This window comes from Lonchura striata, chromosome 6, assembly GCF_050655825.1.
Source record: "Lonchura striata isolate lonStrDom1 chromosome 6, ASM5065582v1, whole genome shotgun sequence".
NCBI lineage: Eukaryota > Metazoa > Chordata > Aves > Passeriformes > Estrildidae > Lonchura > Lonchura striata.
In genome coordinates, this window is record NC_140708.1 from 12,732,955 (window position 1) to 12,746,317 (window position 13,363).

At 40.1% G+C, this 13,363-nt stretch overlaps 1 protein-coding gene across 2 annotated transcripts in view; it reads right to left on the reverse strand.

The window, feature by feature from the left end:
- Positions 1-12,258, reverse strand: part of PHYHIPL (phytanoyl-CoA 2-hydroxylase interacting protein like) — a 60,898-nt gene extending 48,640 nt beyond the window's left edge. Inside the window, exon 1 of one of the 2 annotated variants that reach the window (XM_031505167.3) lies at positions 11,115-12,258. In XM_031505167.3, coding sequence (XP_031361027.1) covers positions 11,115-11,175 — 61 coding nt within the window. In that variant the 5' untranslated portion in view covers positions 11,176-12,258. Of the gene's footprint in view, positions 1-5,004; positions 5,325-11,114 lie in introns of those variants that run through there. The other variant, XM_031505168.3, reaches the window with a different exon arrangement.
- Positions 12,259-13,363: the final 1,105 nt, after the last annotated feature.

Sequence of the window (13,363 nt, forward strand, 5' to 3'; positions counted from 1 at the left end):
CACAGATTGGGTCAGAAGGGAATGTTGGCAAACAGCATCACAACACAGAGATCCTCCAGGGCTCCACTTAAGAATAAATGGTTCCATGCAGCCATGAGTACCCAATGGGAACTGCTGAAAGGATTAATTGTGCCCTACTCAGGTTTCATCTCTCCAGTAAATGTCCTACTGAGAGTAATAAAATACTGGGTAACAGTAGATTACAACATCAGGAGTTCTGAAAGCATTCAAAGAGTGACACTCCTGAAGAGCCCCTCTTGACACTCTACCCAAGCTCCACATAAGAATGGTACTGGTGGCATTTTGGAAAGATGCTGGTACATGATTTTGTATTCTGTGTTTCTATTTCAAAATATTTGAAATGACCATTAAGTTCTGAAAGGATGCACATAAAAAGCTGAAGTTATTTTCCTCACATTTGGATGATTAGTAAACCACAGTATGATCTTTATATGTTTCCTATTCATCACAAGTCTGAGGAACATAAAATCCCTTAGGAACAGGGAAAAATTACTATGCGATCACAGAAATGGTATGCTCCAAATTAGGTTTATTTATTTGGTTTTTAAATGTGAGAAATATAACTCCATTAGAAAATTGTCAACATCCTTAGGAGTAAAAAGGGACACAAATTTAAGTTTTGAATATACCCTTGCAGCATATTTTGTAGGCAAGCAAGCAGAGACTATCTTAGAAATGAAATAAATACTTGTGAAGATGAAAACTTATTAGAAATTATCATCACCTCCAATTTTGTGCACTCAGGAGGGAAATGAAGTTCCCATGCTTTGTCTTGTTAGTGAACAGACCATCATGGGCTGGGGCAGCACAGTCCATGACCAGAAGGACAAAAAGCTTGTGTGTAGTTTAGGTACAAATGCTGATTATGGAAGTCACCTTATCTTGTTTGTTGCAAAGAAGGCCCATGCCTGGAGGAGCCTCCTGTAGCTGTGTGTCTCTGCAGTGCCCTAAACAATGTGTCCTCCAGCAGGCTCTGCAGGAACCCATCCCTTGGGCAGGATGGGATGGGTGACCTGGGCAGCTGCAGGAAGACCTGCTGCACTACAAATAAAACAATAGTTGTCTGCTGTATGTTCTGTGTACAAGTGCTCATTTTAATTAAGGTTTAATCTCCTCAATCTCTACACTAATCCTTGGTCCTCTATAATAATATTCCCACAGAAGACTCCAGGGTATTTTCTGGCAACAAACAAGTCTTAGCTGCTGGGTTTGTTCTGGTTTTACAGACTCCTATGTATCCATTTTCTTTTATATTCTGAGAAATATGTGAGGCAGAAAAAAATATCACTGTTGGAGCATTAATTGGATGATAATGGCAATTTATGGATTCGAGGAGGAGTAAAGGTGCCACTAGAGTGTGTAAAGTGGGCAGCTGGCACAGTAGATTTTGCCAACATTTGTGTCAACGTGGGAGTACAGCAATATGGTAGCTGCTAACGTTGCACTCAATAAATATCTCCCCATATGTGAAGATGTGACTAGCCTTTTGGAGGAAGAAGCTGAGTATTCTCTGTATCTGTGGCAGGATTTTAAGTGTAATCCCAACAAATCTCAGCAGGCCTACACGTGTGCTTAAATACTGTACACAAAATTGCTTTCTTGAAATGTAGCGTATAGGGAAGCAGTGAAATAATAATGTAATAATTCACACATTGAATTATCTGGAGAAAAACAGTGTAATGCTCTACATGGCACTTTTTCTCAGCTGATTCAAGCCTTAAGGAAAAATACACAGGCCTGTTGTCCAGTGCATGTGACTATTTTTGTTACTATGTGACTTGGATTCTGTATTATGTATTTGTGCATCCACAAAAGCACTGAAGTTATTTCCAGATTTTTTTGTTGTTGTTGCTGTTAGAAATATGAAATTATTATTAAAATTATTTTTTTTTAAATTTTAAAATTATTATTTTAGGAGTGAGGAAACTGTTTCTGTTACATAAGAAATTGTAACTATTGGAGTTAAACAGCAAAAATGATACAGGAGATAAAAATGGCATTAGACTTTTTTGGGGTACTTTTCTACAGCTATTTCTTGCCATGAGGTTTCCTCCTATGAATTTTCTACAACAACTACACAATTATTCACTAAATTATTTTAATAGGAAAAAAAATCTGGTCTAAAGGTTCTGCCCTCTAGTCATGTTCTGTTTTCATTTTGCCATGACATTTCTCTCTGTGAGGAGTGTGTCCCCCTTTCTCCATCTCTTCAAAAGCATTCTTCCCCTGCTTCCGTCCACCACTGCTACTCTTCTGTCATCCCTACACAACTATCAATTCTGAATAAATCCCACATCCCCAGTCTCTTAGAAGTAATAAAAATACAAATTTATAATAGAAATTTACCTTGACATCAACAACTGAAACATCATCATTTTGAAGAGTGAAACCCACTGAGATTTTCAAGGATTTTTTTTCCTGTGAAGCCTCAAAAATCTTGATTTATAGATGCAAGTAAAACAAACAGAACTGAAGCAAATTCAAAATATATACTATGTAACAAACTGCCCAACCAAAATACTTGCAAAATCAATTGGCTACACAGGTAGAGAAAATTTTCCACACAATTTTAATGATGCCTATTCACTCTCCAACCAGCCAACAAAATGAGGATTCTACCCACAGAACATCACCCATGCATTTAGTTTTACATTGACATAAGCATAGATTGTCTTTTATGAAAGTATTTGGGAATGTCAGGTGGTGTAGGAAAAAAGACAGTATTAAATGACAGTGCTGTTTCAAACTAAATGACAAAATGCCTTACTAAAGTGCTTTGGGTGCTATGATGGACAAAAATGGTCTTGTATGCATAAGAAATTAAGTTTTATATTTTCACATGCAAATATAAGAAGGGTCATTTACACTTTCTTACTGAAAAGCTAATAACTTTCACATTTCCAAATGAAACACTTTCAACAAGCCTCATTAATGCAGCTATTTACATTCACAGTTGTTGGCATAAGCCCACAAAAAGGCAAGATACTGTCTCCACCCTACCTCTCCAACCTAAAAACTTGAAATTTATAGCTGTAGAGAAATATCAAACAGCAACCCTGCCTCTCAGCAAAACCCAAGCATAAAATAGCACCTTCTGAATGGAAATGAAGATCCTGAAGTGTTGCTCAGGAAAGTGAGACATCAGCAGGCTGATTTTAGCAGCAGGTGGCCGAGAAAGACTAAGGCAGAGTTGGGTATAATTTTTTCCTGCCAGCATGGGGTCAGCCCATCACAGAGGAGTGAAGAACTCACGGAGATGGGTCTGGATCTTCCCCAAGAAGGACAGAGGAGTGGGGGAACATGAGCACTCTGCAAAGTCGCCACTTGTCGTCCAGTTGGAGAGCAAGGCTGTATCGTGTGGCTGCCTCATTTGTATTTACCAAGGAGGAGGAAGAGCAGCCTCATGCTGCCATCACTAGACTGGTGGGATAGCACTGAAAGTGAGGGATGAATCTCATACTTGCTCTCTCCTGTGGCGTTCCCAGTGCCCCAAGGAGAGCAGGAATTTGTGCACTTGCACTTTGTTCAGAGGGGGCTGAGATCCATCCCTGTGGCTGCTGCTTCCAGCTCAGAAAGCTCTTTTTGAGCAGATCCTACCTGGTGAGTTAGGCCTGGCTTGTAGCCAGTCCCTGGGTGGAGATCTGTCCTGTGGATGCTGCTGCATGGTTTGTGTTTGATAATGACAAGATAAGGCTGCAGCCACGGCTGTGCTGGCCAGCTGTCCTCAGCCTGCCTTCCAAACACCGAACAAGTCTTTGGAGAAATACCACTGGGGAAATACTGTATAACTGTATTTTGCAAAGACATGACATAGACAGTGGTATTTTGGAAAAGTTTCTTAATCAAGCTGTAAATAATATTGTATCAAAATAAAGACAGCTGGGACTTAATACCCTACATAACTAACTAACCTTCCAATAAGAATTTAAATGAAGGAAAAAAAATCAGTAAATCCAAGCATGCTGACCCATATGAGATACATGAAAATGAAAGGTTATATTTATGAAATTTATAAAGCCAAGTACTCTTTGTTTTATAGTCAACCACTGCTCTGGTGGGGTTTTGAATGTTAAGAGAACTTGAAGCAAAACCACTTCAGCTGCAGAGTAAAAGCACCTATTTCTTAAAATAGGTGCCAAAATAAATAGTCTGGCATCCCACCCTGGAATAGAGCATTTTGCATGTATATAAATAAATATGTAAAATTCCACTCGGAAAACAAGTAACAAACAAAAAAGCAAACAAGTAAACCTTTATCCTTGAGCATCCATGATCCAAAGACATTCAAGTCCAAGAAAAAAAAACATATTTGAGCTCTGTACAAATACCAAAGAGCAGGTCTAACCATCCCTTCAGAAGAGGGCACCATATCTAACATCTTATTTCCAAATCACATACCTATACTCCCATCTTCAAAGACAAATTTTGAAATGTGTTTATTTCATGCAAATAGCCATATTCTTTTGAACAGATGGAAAACCTGATGGAATGGGATGCCGTGAATCCTTTATTTGCTGATTTTAGGAAGAGATATTTCTGATTTTGAAAATTGATTTTAGAGAGTTTTCTGATTTCATGGCTTAGAAGATCAGCAATGTAGAAAATACAATTGTACGTTGATAAATTCTGGAGACATGGGAATCAGACAAAAAATGTAAGTGAAGTACATATCTGAAGAAAAATGCACATTGTTGTTGTCTTCATAATGTGGGTATTCCCATTCAACTCCCTCAGTCACTGCATACTCAGGATTGCATCAAGCCCTTAATTGTACAGCAATTTCTCCTTCTGCTCCCCATAGCATCACCACTCCCTAGTTTCCACATATCTGAGCATCCCACTGAAACTTATTTTCCCTTCAGGCAGTGGATCAGGTTCTTCCAAGCCCCTCCGTCCCAGTTTCTCTGCTCTCTTTATCCCCTTCCTTTCTTAGTTGCTGATCTCCTAGTTCCCTCTCCTCCCTCTGTCCCAGGAGGGCTGTACCTCGTGCTCAGGGCGACCGTCTGGGATCCTGCCTTGGGGAGCTGCCTTCACTCCCGCTGGAGATGGCAACTTCTCCGCGGGCCCTTCCCGTCCCTGAGGGCTCCGTGCTCCCTGCCACTGCTCCTCCCCCAGCTCTGCCAGTCCCCTCATTCGGGCACAGAGAAGAGAGGTTTTGTTGAAAGTTGTGTTGGGGCCTCATGAGGGAATGGTCCTGCCCACTCTGGCCACTTGCCAGACTCCAAAGACACCTGAAGGGAAGGGTCAGTCAGGGTCCTGGGATATTACTGTTCCCATCCCAAAGTCAGATGGGCGTGAGCTTTGAGCTCTGAAGGCACTGTGCCTACCAAAATCCCTTTGCAGCCAGCACTCCTGGTAACCTCCCAGTACCAGAACTGGGGAGGCTGAGCAGGGGAGAGGAGGAGGTGGCTGCACGGCCAGGCTTCCCCTGCTGCCACTGTCATCGCATTTGCATTGCAGGGAGATGATCTGGCTGTCTTTGTGTGGCCCTTTGGCAGGAACCCAGCAGCATTTCTGTGCCACTGCTCACATTGTACTGCAGGAGTATAAACACAGGCTTGTCCACAGTGCTCTCAACAGCTCTGGAGGAAATCCATGATTGCCCAGTGTCAAATAGGCCAGAGAAGCTGGCCTTTCTGTACACCAGCTACTGTCCTTATCCTAATACCCTGTCTCTTGTACGAATGTGGAAATTCACTGGTATCAGAGAAATAGGACAGCATGATGTTACTGTGATAAATATTCTCATTAAGAGCTTGATGCTACAAGATTTTCTTTAATGCTCCACTATTTCGATAGACTCAGACTGGCCAGTGTTTAACATTTCTCAAGACCATGCCAAGGTTCCATGGAGATAAATAACTAAGGCAGAAAATATATAATGTTTGAGAAGAAAAAAGAGAGTTGCTAGTGTGAGAAGAAAAATTATTTTGAAACCAGAAAATACCATCTCAATCAATCCTTTCCCTGCACTATAAATATTTAAAAGCATAAACTATGTTATCAATACTCCTTCTTTTCCAATTTCACTTTGACAGAGAGAATAATCCTGGAAAACAGAAAGACAAGATCTTTCATCTGCCTAGAAGTCTTAGTACCCTACTGGCTAAGCACTGTATGTGAACTACTTCTTTGAGCTACTGGACCATTATGCTGACTTTGCAGGATTTGTGTGACCACACGGATTTCCAGGCCTGAGAACACAAGAAATAGATCAGAAAAAAAAATCAGCAATGTTGGTCCTGTCCAAGCTTTAAGATCTCTAGACTGGAAAAATTTCCATTGCTTCCTGAATTTAATGCACGAACTTGCAACCCTCTGGCCTTCTTTGCTGATCTTTCTGCCTCCTACAGCCCTAACTGGGCAGGCACTGGTCCAGTCTGCCACAAGCATGGGGTGTCCACTCCCCCTGGGCCCCACCACATACAGAGCAGGGGCTCATGTTGCCCCTACAGGGAACTCTGGAGAAACTCCAGCAACTTTAACAGAAGCTGGTGTACATCTTACAGCCCCAGATGATGTGGGTTTTTTCATTTCTGTGTTAGCACTTGGGCAGAACTGCTTTGCCCACAAGGGAAGCCCTTTCCTGTCTATAGCATGTGGTATCTAGGAAAGTGTAGGTGTGCTAGCAGGACCTCCATGGGCTCCCCTTTGCCCGTCCCACAGAGGAGCAGGCAGAGGGATGAGGCACACACAGTAACACCCTCAGCTGCTGCTTTGCTTGTCTGAATCGCAACATGGCATTTCATGAATAACCCCTTTTCCACAAAGCCAAAAGCAGGATTTTGCTGCTGACTTCCCTAATGCTGCAGAGACCACCTGATTAATCTCTTTGGAAATGCATATAAATTATCTATATTGCGTTAACTTCAATGAAGCTAGACAAACTTATACCCACTAGGAAACTAATCCTTATGTATTATTGCAGAAATATAGCTACAAATGTAAATATGAATATGAAAAGAAAAATAATCTTTCTCTTTCCTAGAAGCTGTTACCCTATCAGATTTCTACAGGACTATAAAAGTCTTCAGGCTACAGATGTTATTGTCTCTACCTTTCACCTGAAATTAATGTTGTCTCAAACAAATGCAATCTTTATAATTTTTTTCCTATCCCAATTCAGTTACTCTTTCTTGCTCTTCATTTAATTTTTAATAATAAATTAAATATTCACCCTGATCAAGAAATTAATTTCCTTTTGAATTACCCAAACATTAAAACTCTGCTTCTGTGGCAAAGAGATGGCACTCTGATGAACAGAGCCATCTACAGAAATCTTTTTGATAATGGTGTCCTTCTTTCAAATCCAAACATTTCCTTGATGTAGAATACAAATTGAGCTCTAGTGTATAAGTCAGTGAAGATTTCAAAGTTGGCCTTTATACTTTGCCATTAATTAATTCCGTCCAAGAAATTCAAACAAAGATACAAACAAAAAAGTTCTCTAAATACATTACATAAGGCATTCAGAATATTCTAATTCATTCCCCTCCAGGAACACAGCAGAGTCAAAGAATAGTGTACACAGCATGTTTGGACTGTATAAAAAGCACTAGAAACTGTAAGAATAGTTTAAAACCCATTTATTTAAAGCTCTCCAATATAAGAGCTATTGTAGAGTGTTTGCTAATCAATCTACACTTCTGAGTTCTAAACAATTGCAGGCTTAATGAAGTGCGCTTTTCTTCACTTTCAGATGCAGGAACAAGGTTTCCTATTAAAAGGGAGGAAATGCAAGCAGAAGGCAGAAGACCTCTCCCAAAAATTACTGGAACTTCTGTGTAATTTAAATATTGGCTAGAAAGTCAGAAATTCTGGTTTATGATCTGAGAAAGAGACATTCTTTCCCAATACACCCCATGTACAGCTTTAAGGCAGAAAAAGTATTTTTTCTGATACAATGAGGAAAGCCTCCAAAATCAAGGGAAACTCATGCAAATTACTTCAATTTTTTAAAAATCTCATTTACTAGCAATTATCACACTAACTAAAACAGAGGCTAAGAATATGAGTCACTGGTCAGTCAGCATAGTGAGATCTTCCAAGCTAGTAATCAAAAATGGTTTGTGCTTAGGATTAAGTACAACAGCATGAAGCAAGAACAGAGCAGCTATGTCTGCTCAGCCTGAAAGTACATTAAGAGTTTTCTTCTTCTCAAGATTGACTTAGTTCTACTTGTATAGAACCACAAGGGAAACTTATCACCTCACACCCTTGGCACAAAACTTAGTAGTATTCATTCACCTGAAAACCAGATCTGTTAGACAGGGGAAGAGGCAGAGTCACAAATGCAACGTCAGAAAGTAAAAGAAAATAGAAAGTGAAAAGCAGGCTTTTTTGTGCTCCCCACTAGCCCACAGTATGCAGATGACACCTCCTTCCTTGTCCCTCCTGTGTGACAATTTCTATAAAAGGCCACAGAGCTTAATTGATACCACAGTGCTATTAAGCACCATTAATTTCTGAGAGATTCCCCTAGGCCCTTATCTCCTGCTCTTAGCTGATTATTCCCTGGAGCCCAACTCACACAACATTTGTTTGTAGCAGCTCCTTATTCATGCTAGGATCTTGTATGGTCATTGTTTTCTGTGTAGCCCATCTCATTATTTTCTTGTAAACTTATTTACCATGCAATGAGACTAGGAAAGTCCCTTTATAGGACTAAATCTGTAACACTTGATTGTGAACATGCTGCATGAGAAAGCCAATATTTGACATCCTCTTCACTTTTTATTTTGACACAGACCTACAATAATGGACAATCTTAACAGAATTTTAGGTTACAATAACTTGCACCATTGCCTGAGACTGAGAAGATGCAATTCCTGTAAAGGACAAATATCAATTCCAGTGCCTATATGGGCATGGAGAAGCATATATATATATATTTTGTTTTGATCAGGTTTGATAACAAAGACTATATTTCCATCATGCAAATTTTGAGGGATTTGAGGGCTGTGTTTAACATGCATAATTAGTGCAAGCTGTTTAAATATTCATCTTTAGGCACTGAACCACAGGCACTGAAAGGCAAAAAACATAATTTCACTTACATATTGTAGGATCAGCTACTGGGAACAATCTAAATCAAAACCAAGAAAAGATCAGTGATTTACCTCTTTCCTCCCTATAATAAATTCCAAATGCCTAGATTCAGTCTTTTTAGTCCACCTGGAAATTGAAGACACAACTATAACCGTATTGAGACACGCCTGAATGCACTGTCTCCCTCAGCTAAACATCCCAAACCCAGAGGAAGCTGATGCCTTCATTCTCAGAGCTTATCTATTTGCAGAGCTTTGTAGTCTCTCATTCAAGAATTTGGATTTTCTCTGAGATATGTGGCTTGGAAATGAGTCTGGCACAATATAATCTCTTTTATCATGTAATTAGAAAACTTCATATCTTCTTTTAATATTAACATGGGTTTCAGAGGAAAGAGGAAATTCCACTTTTGTTAAAGAAGTAAAGCACATCTGATCCCACATCTTTGCAATGTACAGACAGATATCCAGGCACGAGGAGCAGGCTTTGCTGTTTGTCCATGAAAAGCAGCATCATGCGATGCTATCTATATTTTCATTGTGACTACAATTTACAGACCACATATTCTGGTGTGGTGACAGATGAATAGTTCCCCAGCACAGCGTGGGATGATGGCCCATTATACAGCTAAGGGTCTGTAAGGAAGGTTTCCATGACAGCATTCTGTGTATCACTGGTATTTTGGAAATAACATTCAGCTTTGATCTCTGACTTCTACTGTTTTACTGTTCCCATGAAACATTATATTCAAGTAAAAGAAAAAAGCCAGGGCTAGCATGAATATTTTACATAGAGCCAGGAATGCCTGGAAGTGATATTCCTGTGATAAACTGTAGAGCTAAGTGATAAACCACAGAGCTATTTGTTAAATGCACCTATTTAATATCTTTAATTACCTGTTCTACTCTCTGGCCAGTAACCATTCTGTCTTGGGACTTATTCTGAAGTTTTATACTGCTGAACAGATTCAGACAGCTGGCATTTCCAGCCTGCTGTCTACATTAAAATATAGGGTATTTTGAAAACAAAAACTGATTCAAAGCCCGAGAGAAGTTAGCTTCAATCCTGGGCCAAAAAATGGGCTTTTAAGTACATTAAAACATGATAGTTTTTAAAGAACAGCATCTTGCTCCACAGAGCTGAGGATGAGTTTAGCACTGAATGACAGGGGAGAGTTGGGACAGGAAGGGCCTTAAGAATACTTTTCATTCAGATGTTCATAAAGGTTGTTCCAAGTAAAGTTATAATCTGTTTTGCAGCCGTTTATTCCTCCACATTTGGACAGGGATTTTTCCAATGGGTCTGAAGGAACTATATGCCCAGTTCCTATTGAATTTCAGTAGCATTCCACCCCTTAACTCCAGCGGGCTGCTCTGAAGGCTATGAGACATGAAACACAGCCTCTGCAATGAGTTTAAACAAACATTGGAGATCTGTGATTTTTCAAGACAAAGGCTTCAATATAGGTTTTATCTGCAGCACAGGGAGAGGTCCTGTTCAACTTTCTGGTAGTTTAGAAATGAAGACTTTTCTCAATCCACACATGACTCTGCTAAAGCAAAATACACTATCACATTATGCATATATATCTCTAAGCATGTGCTTACAATTTATGTACAATAAAATATCTAACTGGCTGCAATCTGCTTAAGGAGCTTTTCTCTTAACCATTTCAATTTCAAAGCATAGATAAAATTGCCAGAGGATTTTAATTGTATACAAGATCTGAGCTTAGATAAATCATCTACATGGATTCTTAATCTTCTGTGGGCAGCCAGTACTTTTAATCAATGTAAAAAAGAATTCAATAATAAACACAAACACTGAGCAACAATACCAAAAGCATGGATTTTCTAGCACATTTGAACATATGGCACAAAAAAATATCTCTGATAAGAGAAGATGTACCGTTTCCAAAAGGCAGCTTTTATTAATCAATTTCCCCACATTTTTAGAGGATTATGAGTAAACTCTGAAGATGCAGAGAATGAGGTGCACAGAATTCCTCAGATGTAGTCTTATGTACAGAGAAGAGACCTACTCACATTGTCCATTCCTAAAGCAAATCCCAAAGTGTTCTTCTGTATCAATGTCAGGCAGGAGCATGAGCCACTGGTGTCCTACTTTTCTGCATGCTCCTCTATTTCAAGCTCCAAATAAGCCAATAAAACAGACCAGTGAGTGTTTCCATTCTTACAAGTGTTTTCAATAGTCCTGCACCCTTTCAGGAAAGCAGTTTTGCTGTGGCATGGCAAGGAAATGAGCCTTTTGCTCCTGTTTTAAAAAAATGTACTGATTTAACTTGTGAAAAAGTTGGGTGTAAAGGATTGCCCAATATTCTTTGATAACAGGTGACATGAAATCAGACCTTCCACAGGAATCAACAAGAGCAAGATGCACTGGTAGCATCACAGTTAACCCACCATAGCAATTTGGACTGAGCCATGGTACTGCCTAATGATTAACAGCATGAGAATTGGTGTGAGAGACCAGGGCTAAGAGAAAGTCTAAAGCCCTTAGCACAATCCTAGCAGTGAGGGTACTACATGTGATAGAAATTTGTTGCTTCTCTAAATTTACAGTAAAGGGAGGGATGAGATAGAGTCCTGAGGCAAAACACAGAGATGAAGCAGGGACAGGCTAAGTTTATTGTGCCAACCTACTTCATCCAGTGCTAGAAGAAAGCAATGCTTAATCTTCTTCAGGGCTGGGTAGCATGCTCAAGAGAGACACTTGCCTCTGGTAGTTTTCTTGAAAAGGAAAGGTTGTTATTCTGAACTTGTGGCCATCTCTGCTCAGCTATTCACCTGCTTTCTATCCACAAGTCTCAACTTAAAGACTTGTTTCATGTTCTTCGAAAAGGTCTTAGGTTTGAGCATGGTGCTAATATTGGCAAGGCTGTGGGTTCAATCCTTGTATAAGCCGTTCACTTTAGAATTGGACTTGATAATCTTTGTGGGTCCCTTGCAACTCAGAATATTCTGTGTTTCTGTGATTTGGAGAAGTTTGGTCTGGGGAAGAGGCAGTCTTCAATTTCTGAGGAATGCTAGTAGTCACAAGAAGAAGCGATGGTAAATTACTTGATGGGATGCACCAGGAATCTATGTAGCTGCATGTTAGGGCTGTTCATTGCGACCTCAGCTCATTTATGATGTCCAAGCAGCACTCACTTCCATAGGAAAGGGTTGTTACTTTACAAAAAAGACAAAATGAAGAGAGGAAAAAAAGTATTGCTCAACCACTGTCTTCCCTAATTTTCTCACCTGGTTTTTGTTTATTTTTTGAAAGTGTTCCCTATTCTCGTCTACAAGACAGCCACGTTGAAGAGGCATTTGCAGACTGGGATACAGAAGCTGGAGAATTTCCCAGGTAAGCGGTCACTCAGCCCACAGAGAGGGCTGGCACTTTGCTTCGCATCCCCAGCTCCAGAGACCCTCCTCACATAGAGTGGGGTGTGTTACATGCCTCACAAGTCTAACAACTGTCTTCTCTCTGTTCCAGTCTTCTTGGCAACATCACTTTGGAAAATGCATTGTACAAAATGTGGGATGACAAGCAAACAAACCTACAGTTAAGGGCAAAGCAACACCGTGTCAACAGTGAGTTTTCATGATAAAGTATTCCCAAACCTGACGATCTGAATATGTAACCTGCTCAAGCCAAAGTCAGAAAATAAAAATGAAGTATGAATTAACAGGCTGTGAATGAAGGAAGCCCAAGAGGACTTTGGACTTTCTGCCTTTCTTGGTCTCTTGGCAGCTGACAAGCTTTTGAGCTGGCAGAGGCTGCCTTAACTACCAGGACTGTCCAGCACAGGGAGGGCTGAAGGAAGGGTGCAGAGGGCAGGTACAGAAAACGCCTATGGGCAGAAACAGTAGCACTTTTCAGCAAATTGGAGCATGGAAGAGTACAAAGCACTTAGATATCTAATTTTAAAAATTGTGTGTCATAAGGAAGTGAAGATAGATGTATCTTGGGAAGAGCTTTACTTCTGCTCTGAATGTGCTGGCAGCATGATATTGTGCACTTGGCAAGTTTCCCTAAAATCAAAACCTTAAATCAATGGGCAATGTACGCCAGTATTTCTTCGGCTCAGAGATGGGTTTCTTTTTTAGGCTTTCTTTTTTTCTTTTCCTTACTTATGAAAATATCAAGGAACACTTGAGCTGTAGAAAACACATTGCAGACCCCCACTTTCAAACAGATGCCATTTTATAGAAGCTGATAAAATCTGGGGCTCCCTGGTTGTTTTGCTTCCTCTGCCTGACTGCAGTGAGAGCCAGCTATATAACAT